Source organism: Megalops cyprinoides, chromosome 19, assembly GCF_013368585.1.
Source record: "Megalops cyprinoides isolate fMegCyp1 chromosome 19, fMegCyp1.pri, whole genome shotgun sequence".
In the NCBI taxonomy this organism is placed as follows: Eukaryota; Metazoa; Chordata; class Actinopteri; order Elopiformes; family Megalopidae; genus Megalops; species Megalops cyprinoides.
The window spans coordinates 7,844,367-7,856,251 of record NC_050601.1 but is presented as its reverse complement, the minus strand read 5'-3'; the positions used below and the strand labels follow the sequence as shown (position 1 = coordinate 7,856,251).

General features: G+C 45.0%; 1 protein-coding gene across 1 annotated transcript; it reads right to left on the bottom strand.

Annotated features, from left to right (window-relative positions):
• prpsap2 (phosphoribosyl pyrophosphate synthetase-associated protein 2) lies at positions 1-10,312 on the bottom strand. Its single transcript, XM_036552475.1, has 11 exons — positions 10,240-10,312; positions 9,014-9,168; positions 6,542-6,594; positions 4,826-4,892; positions 4,557-4,729; positions 3,724-3,839; positions 3,099-3,154; positions 2,777-2,925; positions 2,290-2,360; positions 2,033-2,179; positions 1-1,584 (listed from the first exon to the last, which is right to left on the bottom strand). Exons 2-11 carry the CDS (start codon positions 9,094-9,096, stop codon positions 1,426-1,428), a joined length of 1,074 nt encoding a protein of 357 aa, XP_036408368.1. The 5' UTR covers positions 9,097-9,168; positions 10,240-10,312; the 3' UTR covers positions 1-1,425.
• Between the last annotated feature and the right edge of the window lie 1,573 nt (positions 10,313-11,885).

Sequence of the window (11,885 nt, the reverse complement as noted above, 5' to 3'; positions counted from 1 at the left end):
TTTTTTTTCTAAGCTTGAAAACTAAGTAAACTTGAATTGTCTCTTGCACAATCCATTAAAACCACCAAATGGCAGTGATATTGTGGTCCCATTCAAATTCAGCACAAAAAATATAAATTACAGATCTGAAGGAATGCATTCATCATTAGTACGTAATTGGAAAGAAAGCTGATAGGCCGAAGGGGAAGAAGAAAGTAAAATTCAAACAAAATAATGTCTTAAAAATTTCAAGCTCTTTCTTTCAGACAGCATAACTGTCAATGCTTTGAGCATCTGTTAGAAATATCCAGTTTTGTGTCAGAACTTTCAGAAGTGACAATAACAATAGCAGAAAGGTAATGACCCTGTGCGTGTGCAACTCTAAATGCAATGGCCCGCTGTGAAAAGCAGAGGTCACTGCAGAGAGCAGTGTGACTGCACAGAGCTGTAGCTCCCCAGCAGTGCTGTCAGACGCCTGGCTTGTGAAGGCATACTCACTCATACATGATGGTGATGCCAGTCTGTACTGGGTACAATCAGGGAGAATTAAGGGACTAAAGAGACAGACAGCTCCGCTTTAGGCCGTCACAGGGACCGTGCTGGAGACGGGTTTCACCCGGGGCCTGTGTCACCCGACCACGCCTACTGAAAGAGCTGTCACCAGTGCAACATTTCCATTAAAGGGATGCTTCAAATTCAGAAAACAAGAAGGGGCCAAAAGGAGGGAGGTGCAGCACCAGTGTGTGTGTTTCCCCTATGCTGTCTTCTGAGGCAAATATCACTGGTAAGAAGAGCATAAGAGAGACTGAGGTTTGACAGCGAAACCCAAACCCGCCACCCTACGCATCGCCTCATTTAAGCTGAACTCACTACACGTGCATTAATGGCAAGACAATGGTATGTCAGATCTACACACATTCAGGGGAAGCAACCAGCAACAGAGCAGGCAGCGTAACTACAACTTCAACAAAAGGTCACTGACTGAAGAGGTTTAAGAAGGCAACGGTAGAGTCTGTGAGAACGGGACAGGAGGAAGTCTGGTGTGGGTGCAGAGTGGGCAGCGCTGACTCATCGTTTTCAATGTGGAAAAGATCAGTCACGAGGAAGTGAAGGACGCACTTAGCCTGCAACCTCACGCCTAACACAGCACTCAACCTCGGCTACTCTCACATCTTCTCCGTTTCACTGCAGCTCCTTCACCACAACCCCCGGTTCAGTCTCACACCAGACTCAGCCGCACGGCTCAAAAAGAAAACTGACCCACATCTGACCCAACCCGTAATCATCAAGCTCTGGTTAGCGTGAAAAGGAAGGTGTGGAGGTATGAACACATCGAGATAAAGGGATTGATGTGAATGGCACCCATCGCTGGCCTTTCCCCCGGCAGAGGAATGAGTTGGCGTAAAGACGACGAGAGCCCTGAACCTCCGCGAAACCGCGTCGCTGTCAGTCGTCCATGCCGATGTTGCGGAACAGGTAGGACATGGACTCCCCGTTGTGGATGCGGCGGATGGCCTCGGACAGGATCATGCTGATGTCCACCGTCTTGATCTTGGGGCACTGAAGCTTCTGGATCTCGTGGGGGATGGTGTTGGTCACCACCACCTGCCGGTCACAGGGACGGGGACAAGAGACGAGAGCAAGTCACACAGGCGGTTTAACACACTGCACCCACACTCTCACCGCACCGTCCGCAGCATTGCAGGGTCTCCTTTTCTGCTGCCAGGCTCTGGCTAAGCTACACTACCAGCTCACTGACCTGTCAACCATTCAGGATGCCCAGTAAGCAGACGATCAAACCCACACTGAAAGACCAAAAGAAGCAGGCGCCAGCGTAGCACAGTGGTAAAGGCGCAGGGCTCATAACCAAAAGGTTGCTGGTTCGATTCCTTGCTGGGGCGCTGGCACTATACCCTTGGGCAAGGTACGTTACCCAGAATTGCCTCAGTAAATATCCAACTGCATAAATGGATGACATGTAAAATGTAGCATATATCACTACGGATAAGAGTGTAATATAATGTAATGAGCAGGCGCTGTGCGCATGTCTGACCTCATCGATGGCCGACTCCTCGATGAGTCGGGGTGCGTCAGAGGACAGGATGCCGTGCGTCGCCATGACGAAGATCTTGTACGCCCCCCTCTCCTTGAGCGTCTCTGCAGCTGCCAGGAAACTGTCCACGTCATCGATGATGTCATCCTGGAGGGGAAAGGAAGACCACACGTGAGAGAAGCTGATCAGAGGGCTGGATTCCCCTCTCCCGAGACACAGCCAGGAAGCTCTGACCAAAGCCCAGCTCCACAACTCACCACTATGATGGCGATCCGCCCTCCCACGTCTCCCACCACAGTGATCGGGGGCTTTTCTTTGGGAATCAGCACTGGGTAACAGACACAAAAACAGGAAGCAAGGCATGAGTGACACAGCAGGAAAGGACAAAAAGGACACACCCAGCTTACATGGCTCAGGATAGTGGAGCCATAGTGTACATTACTATGATATTATATTATAGTATATTATATTATAATATATGAAGTTATATTACATATCTATTTCACTCAGTTTGCTTCCTTACTCAGGGCGACCTGCACATGTTCCATCTATTAGTATAGCACAAATATAGTTATATAGTTAGCATATAGTTATAGTATATAACATTTGAAACACATCTGGTTAGGTACTTTTCTCAAGGGCATGACAGCAATGCCCCAACCTGAAACTGAACCCGGAACCCTGGTGGTTATGAGGCGAACTCCCACACCAGCACACCATACTGCCGCAAAGCGTGCGCCTTACAGGGGATCTCCAGGCTGGGGTGTATGGCTCCGATGTTTTTGACGGTGGGCGGGGAGTGGCGTCCGTCCACAAGGTCCGACTCGGCGTCCTGCGCCTCGCCGTGGATCACCGCGATGCCCAGCCGGAGCCTCTCGGCGAAGGACTGCGCCCTGCGTGCGGAGAGGCCCAGCATCGGCGCGCGTCTACCTGCACCCTCCACCCCATCATACCCCTGCAAACCCGAGGGGCCTGGCAGGCCCCTCCCGCCACCAACCCGGGGCATTTCTCACACAGACAAATAAAGAACTACACAGAGGAAAAAGAGAAATCGTCACGAGCTTACCTTTTGGCCGAAGCTGGAGATTTGGCCACAATTACTGCATTTCTATAGTCTGGGATCTGCAGATTTTAAACACATACCCAGCCCTCATTCGCAAGGCACACTGATCGTTTCTTACTGCACACAGGCACACACAGCGAGACATACATACAGGCACACACACAGGCACACAGGCATAAACACACACACGCACAGAAATAAACACACACTCACAGACACACGCACGCACACATGCATGCACACACAGACAAGCAGCATACAGGCAGGCAGACAGACACAGACAGACAGACAGAGAGACCGACAGACAGACACACACACACAGAGCAAGCTGTCACATACATCAAGGGATGCCAGTAAGAACACTCGGGAACTGGAATGAATATTGCTGTGTGCCTTCAAGCCACTTTTTTGTGTCAAAGACCCTCAAACTACAGACAAAGTGACATCTGTTCCTGTAGATTGATTCTGGCTCCTACCAAGAGCCAGAATCACTGAATTCTGTGTTACAACATATCCACCCTGATTACCCCTAACACTTATGCCATGAGTCATGTGAGTAGTGACTCATGTCAGAGGTATTTGCATTTAACCTCTAAACTCTTTAGGCAATAGCAGCAGCCAGGCCTACCTCCTCCTGAATGTACTGCAGTAGGAAGGGTGAGGCACGCAGGTTATCCACCGGGATGTTGAAGAATCCCTGGATCTCCTTCTGATGCAGATCCATGGTGATCAGATGAGTCAGACCTACACAGGACAATAAACGCCCAATCAGACATCAAATCAGGAATGAGACGGCACTGTATTGGTAAAGTGGTGTCCTTTCTGTCAGCCTCTACTAGGGGCAGTGTAAAGTAACATGTACTTAAACTTGCAAAGTGCAAAACACTATGTGCCTTCATGCTCAGGGCAGATTCCTGACACTTTTAGTGTACTCTGTACTAATACAGCATGTATATTCATACATTATTCATTTGCTCAGCAGAAGCTCATCTCCAGGGTAAAATAAATCCCTCACGCACTATCCACTTGTTCATTTATGGATATTTTTCCAATATATTCAAACCAAGTACCTTGCCAAGGGATAGAAGTGGAGTGCATTACTTGTGTATTGAACATACATCTGCCTGGTTTAAAGTACACTCCCAAAACATCCATGACATACTGCCAGCAAGACCACTCTAATGCCTGTGCCTGTTAAATGTCATGCGGTGACAGACAGGTAGGGTTATCCTAGTCAGATTACACAAGTTAACTTGTGGTAGGGCTTGAATGCTGTTATGCTCACATTCATAACAGGTTTCGGAGTGTTGTTAGCCTGGTATGACACTGTTGCTCATTTAACTTTAATGGACACACTTATGTTCTATTGTGCTGGAAGTCACTCGAGATAAGCGCGTCTGCTAAATGCATGTAATGTAATGTCATGTACTGCTATGGTACTGAGGTGGCAGGTGGCCTCACCTGCTTTACACATCATGGAGGCCAGCAGCTTGGAGACGATGGAGCCCCTCTTCCTCATCTTGCACTGCTTGCTGTAGGGGAAGTAGGGCACCACACCGATGATGCTGCGGGCGCACGAGGTCCTGCAGGCATACACCATGATCAGGAGCTCCATGATGGTGGTGTTCACGTCTCTGCGGGGGAGTCAGAGAGACGGGGAGGGTGAGGAAGGGCAGGCCGGAGCACGCCACGGCTCGTTCGTCCCATCGGGGTGCGTGCTGGTGTCTTACTTGGAGACGGTCTGGATGATGAAGACATCTTTGCCGCGTACAGACTCCTGGATCTGCACCCGCGTCTCTGAGGAGATAAGAGCACAGCTTGGTGAGCGTCCAGGAAGACACCTGTGTCCAGGGACGGCAATTCAAAACCACACACAAAGGTAAAAACAAAATGGAAGCACATGCTGTGTCACTGGTATCAGTCTCTAAACACAATATCCATTTACTGCACCACTATACTAGAGTAGCGCGCTACTCTATTATCCACAAAAGACAAGAGCAATTTTATACATGTAATTTATCCATGGAAACATCACTATAGGGCGAAGTTCTTCGGTGACTGCAGGCTTGTTTTTCTGCTCTACTTTATAGAAGGGCACAGAAACGTCTCGATTAAAGATGAGGGGACACTGAGTGTGAACCAAATGGCCAGCAGAGGGCACTGTTTCCCCACAGAGGGCTGCGGCCAGGGGACACATGATTGTGACCCAGCACAAAGAATGTCAGTCGCATTAGGGAACGGCAGCTCAGCGCTGGGCTCTCGGTCGACACGCATTCTGTCTCTGGACTCCAGTTAGGCACGCGAGGAATGGGAGCTCAGTCTGCAAAATAAGCAGCGTGGAACTAGCCCGAATCATCTGGAGCAACTCTCTCCCTTCCCTTCCTCCAGCACAATACTCTCTGGAATAAACAGTGCAAAACTCAAAACAAACAGGAGGAAAAAAAAACTTATGCCGGGGACTCTCCTCTGAGAAGTCGGTTTACAATTATCATTTGCCATGCACCATACATCTGCTAGCAACTTGGATTTAAATCAATGTTTTCAAATAATTAATTAAGTAATTAAGTTCAGGCTCAGGGAATTTGTTTTATCACAGAGCCACGCTCTGTGCTCTGCGCAGAAAACTTTTCCTGGATTTTGTCTTCTCAAAGAACATGCAGTGCCACACTGTATCCATCAGCAAAGTCCCAGCTCAGCAAATTCACAGCAAATGAAAACACTTTTCAGAAAGAAGGATGAGGACAAGTGCGTACTAAGCCAATCATCTGCTATTCTTTCAACAGCCTCCAAAGGGGTCAACATGCCCAATTAGACGCTTTAACTGTGTCTTCTTTGTTGCAGGCAGTTGTACTGTAATGTGGAAACTAATGAATGGGTTTCTTGTGTGGCCTCATTATTTGAATTTTCACCATGACATACCAATCAGGACACTGCCCAGAAACACACCCCCTAACTGAGCTTCCCTCTGGGCTGCTTTCAGTGTGCTATCACATGGCTGATACAGGAAAAATCACATCTCAAAGTCACCATCAAGCAGGAAGAAGGCAGAAGAACTGGACCTGTCACACAGAAATTCTTTGCTATGGATGAGTTGTGCACAAATACTTCTTGAAACCATTTTCCCAAAGATGGGAAAAGTTAGATGGCAAAGTTAGCTCATAACAGACAGCAGCATGCGTAGTCTCTATGCCAGGTTGATGTTTCAATACTTTTCTCATTCCTGTAATGACTGTATGAAGGTCTCCTCTAAATTCATGCTACTCACACTGTAGCAAAAAAGGGACTATACACCAGTAAAAGCTGGCTTTGCACCTCACAGTGTATGAGTTGCGTGTGTGTGTGTGTGTGTGTGTGTGTGTGTGTGGAGGTGGGGTTGGGGTTGGCCATTAGCAGCGGTAATGCAGGTCCAGATGACTGTGGAGACAGTCAAGGCACAGCACACTTACCTCGATTGGGTTCCTGATAAACCTGCACTTTTCCCAGCTCCACTCCCAGACGCCTGCAGGGAAAGGCACAATAGACTGACCTTAGTCCACTGGAATAATACTACCGCAATTCTTTGATTTTCATTGGAACTCTGCTTATAGGAAATACCGATATTAAGAATCAATGGTATTGTCATCAAAAACACAGTAACATCATCATTCATTAGTCACACTGTTTACAACTCTGTAAGAATCAAGAAATCCACTTATAAGAAAATATTTGGACTGGACTAAAAACATGCAACACGGTGTTGAATGGAGTGCAACAGCACATGACTCATGGGAAAAAAAAAAACTGTCAGAACGTGAATACAGTTTATCCCTTACCATGCACTAATGACCAGATCATGAGCTTGTAAGATATTTTAAGAAAAAAGCATGCTAGCCTAGATGCCAGTTGACATGGCAGGAATAAAGACACTTTGTACAGATGGGAAAAATGCTAACATCTTGAGTCGAGAGTTTCATAAAACCAAGTAACGAAAGCAGGGACACTGGGCATTCCAACAGCCTACATTGTTTAAGATTCCACTGAGAACTAAGGAGGCCTAAAAGCATGATAACCAATGCAAAAAGACACAGCAAAATTACCAACTCTTATGGATTGTATAAAAATACTGAACACCTCTAATACCCTTTGTTATATGTTTGAGGAAATTAACAGAAGACATTTCTCAGTTTTTTTTAAACATGGTTTAAAATGAATTCTACCCCTTCACTTGGAACTCTGTTATTAAAAAACTAGGCACCTATAAGAATCAAATTTTTCTGGACAGATGTGATTCCTACAAAGTCTGCTGAAGTGGAATGAGTAGCACTGGTTATAGATTTTATTTGGGAATCATATTAAATATTGGTCAATGCGGATAAGAACAGAAGAGGTTTATATTACATTGTACTTAGCGTGATCAACAGCAAAATTCTTAGTCTTGCAAATTAACCTGAATGGGGATTAGAGGATTATTGGCTAATCCCCATAAACCCTGTGGCTTCACTGTCAAACTGTTTTCAGTCAAATTTAAGTTTTTCAACTGAGGAAGCGCTGGATGTGTTGAACTACTCCGCAAGTCTCCAGACCTGTGTTTAAATATCAGAACAGAATGTAACGGCAACAAGCATCACATTTCACAAATTTAACCCATAACTTCTTCTGTGAAAACTATGTGCAAATAAGCAGTGACCTGTGACAGCAGAACAGCATGCTTGCTGCCCCACACAATAGAGAACTAGAACAGTAACAACAGAAACGGGGGAGAGAGAACAGCTGGTGAGAAATTTTTCAGCTCAGGAGATAAGGCACTGCACAGAGAGGTGGTACAGCAGACTCAGCCGTCTGCGCATGCCTACTTCAGCACTGTTTATTTAAGCAAAGCAAAGCTGCATATGCTTTTCGCTGCACACTGTGTTAACAGGCCTTATCCTTCACCAGTTACCTCTGTGGACTGCCAATCCCTACTGGGTTCACCAAAACCTCAAATCAACAAGAGCTAAATTTGTGAAGAAAAAAAAAAAACATCCTACAAACACATCAAGATAAATTGGTAATAATAATAAATGAAGCCACACATCTTTTACTGTTTTTGGAAGATTAGAGCAGTGTTAAGATTCCATGAATTAGGAAATTTGATATGAGCCCTGTCTTTTGCACAGGCTATGTGTTGACTTCAGATTTTCAGCAATAAACAGGTTCCACATGATATGCATCAATCCACGATCTAATAATGACAAACTAAAAAGTTACACAAAAAAGCTTACAGCTTTGGTAAGTTAATATGTGTTAAACCGTTACTCGTGTACCGTGTAAGCCACACACTACTGTGTGTCAGCTGTGTAAAAATGGCACGTTTCAGTTACTATTTTACTAGGGCAGCAGTGTGGCATAGTGGTAAGTAGCTGGTCCAAAAACCAAAGACCAGCACAGTGACTGCTGGTTCAGTTCCATGGTGGATCATTGCTATTGTTCCCTTGGGTAAGGTACTTAACCCCAACTGCCTCTATAAATATTCAGCTGCATAAATGGATGACATGTAAAAATGCTAAGCAATGAAACTTTTTCTGGAAAAAAGTGTATGCTTAGGAAACATAATGTGCATGTACCTACATCACTTTAGTAAAAGGCTCATTAATATGTTTGTGAATTTCCAAATGCTTTCTGGCCAGCAGTGTAATAACATAAGTTTGTAACTAGCAGACGATTTTTTTTTAAGTGCTGGTATGCCACTGAAACAGGAACAAGTGCCTGGTCTTGCAGTAGGGCTTGAATGGTGTTATGCTCACACTCATTGGTCTCGAAGTGTTGTGAGCCTGGTCTGATACTGTTGCCCATTTAAACTTTACACTTTACACTTATGTTCCATTGTGATGGAAGTCACTCTGGATAAGAGTGTCTGCTAAATGAATGTAATGTAATGTAATGATCTGTGGATAACTTACTCAGCTATCCTCTTTCCCAGCTCCCTGCTGGAGGGGTTGGAATTGGCTGTGAAGATGACCAGGCCTCCCTTGGGGGCGTTCATCTCTGGTCGGGTCCTGTCGTTGAACTCTCGGGACTCGGGTTTCCTGGGCTCCCAGGCCGTGCTGAAGCCTTCCTGCAGAAAAAGGCCCACTTGTATCACTCACAAACTCAGACAACTTGGCCTTCATTGTCTCAGAGTGTGTGGAAAATGCTCGCTCTCCTCATACTTTTGTTAGCTGGAAACACAGGAGAAAAGGGTGTACCCACGGGGAGCACTGTGCATTGCCAGGTAAAAATTTAAATGAGTCCTATTCTTTATTTTGTATTAGTTTTTTTTTTCCTGATTAGAGCCTTGTCTGTCACTCTGAGTCTGGCTGTTTGGTTTGATTCACTTCCACCTGGTCGGTCAGTGGGTGTGCTCTTGACGCCGCGCCAATGAAAGGACACCACAGAAATTCTTTGTATGGAACAATGACAGGCACAATTATTATTCGTTTTCGCCATTTGATTAGCTAGTTTAAGATATAGACCCGCTAGCTACAGCTAGTTATAACAGCGTTTAGTGATGGAGCTAGACAGACTGAAATAGCAACGTTAAACTGTGGGGCGGCCAGATTTAACGAGGCGTGTCCTGGCTGGCCAGCTGAACTTGGACTTCAGTGCGACAGCTAGTCTGAATGCGGCTGTCAAACCTGTCCACTGTGCACCCAGAACCACGTAATGTATGTTAAGCCAGCTAGACAATTAACTCGCTGCTTGCTTGCGATGTCTCTTTCTTGCTAGCTAGCTAGCTATACAGTGCAGCTGCTTAACCGATGGCTGTTGCTTCCCTTAGATGCATGGTTAATATCTGCACATTCTCAAAGTGTTAGGGTAATGTTAGCGCGATATAGATTGGCTAATTATATGTTGTCTCGTTTCATGACAATAGGCCTCGCAGCTAGAGCCCAGCTCTCCGCTTGACATGTGCACGCTTAAGATACTGCCGAGGCTAGACACAGCAAACCATGGTGATGATGACCTGTCTGCGCTTCTTCGCTCTCATCCACCAGCTAACGTTAGCTAGCTAGCAAGCTAGCCTTGATTCTCGTTCCGATTCGGCTCACTGCTGCATAGCTGCTAACTAGCATCAGATTTAATACTTGAAACTGAATAGCAATATAAAATTAACTACCATTACAGCAGCCGGTGATAGTGCTCTTACCAGTTTGCGCTTTGTTCGGTTCCAGCCAACAGCCTGCGCTCAAATCTCTGTTCACCTTGTTCAACCAAACGCGTTCGCAAAATGACCGACGGGGTCTTTGGCCAATGATAATTGAGAATACTCGGGGAGCGATATCACTTTGGTGAGATATGAAACAGGTTGGGGTGGGGAGAGTTTTTGCCCCCGACACTGACTCTGAATCAGATTTTAGTGAAAAACATGGAACTACTAGCAATGGGATCAGCGTTGGATAAACTGATTCTGGATCCGTTGTTCGGGGGAGACGTTTTCTGACCGTAATTGGTCTATCGAAAGTGATGACAGCAGACTCGAGCGTCAAAACGAGGATGAACGTTGCAATAGCATTACGGAAACGTTTTCATTAGCGCATTCCTTCTAATCATGCGTGCTCTAATTTGTCAGATGTATTACTACATGAAAAACTATAGACTAATAGCTAGTAGTTAGTGGATTATTTTACAGTTACTTTTAAAGCCACACATGCAGCTGGTTTCTCAATGTGAAACTGTATTTCAGCATTGCAGTTACATGAATCTACCTCAGAAACATTTCACACCGATACACAGCGAAGCAACATCGAATTACTTCCACCCCCTACTATTAGTATAATTAGCAGTAGTTGTAGTATGGAATAAACACGACAAGAGAACATAATGAAAATACTGGATAAAATGAAGAAATCAAGACAAAGACTTGGAGTGTAGGCTGAAATCACCTAAACAAAAACATTGGAAAGTATTACATTTAAACATGTTTTACCGATTTTGTGTGGTCCCAATTGTGCGTATATGGCTACCGTTCCGTTATTTTAAAAAAAGCAAACAGGTTGAGATTAGTTTACTCCATATTTATTGCATTTAGCGATTAATACAAAAATAATGAGGTTTTGATTAGCTCTGCATGAAAGACACATTCTTCCAACTGAGCATGCACAGTTCCAAAACGCTCTTTAGCAACCCTCTAAACATTTGGATTTCATGCGCAAACTGGCTTTCGATGTCGGAGTCTTCGGTGGTCACGTGAGTCCGTAGCGCTTCTGCGGATCTTTCGTCTTCTTCTCACGCACGATGGCGCTATTGCTTTTTCCTACCATACCAAGGCAGAAATATAGTTTTTTTTTTCCCCCCCCGAGACGTAGTTCTTTTCGTTAAGAGTCTTTTCCCCTATTTGTGTATAGTGATTTATAGGAGGTATTGACAAAGTGACCTCAGCTTAATTATTGGATGTATGCATTATGACTGCTAACTTTACGTCATTTTTTAGCTGAGCCAGCTGAGTTACGTAGTTTATTTTTTCAGCGCATATATAATAAACTCTTACAGGGGTCACCGTGCGAACTCATTAGCGCTTATGCACTTCCATAGAGCTCCTAGTGTTCTGTGCTCCCGAATTCACTTGATTAATCTCACATTACGCTTACTTCTCTTTTGCTTAAGTATCCGTCTGTATCCTGGAGTCACATATGTGGGGCATGTGGTACAATCTCTGGTCATTGGTTGGTGATTTATGTAATTCTCGCATTCTGTGTCTGTAAAAGGAAGAAAAATCTGTCGTACAGCATGATGGATGTACATTAGCTGTCACATTTATATTTTATGCAGTTATCATATGTGGTTATATTTTAA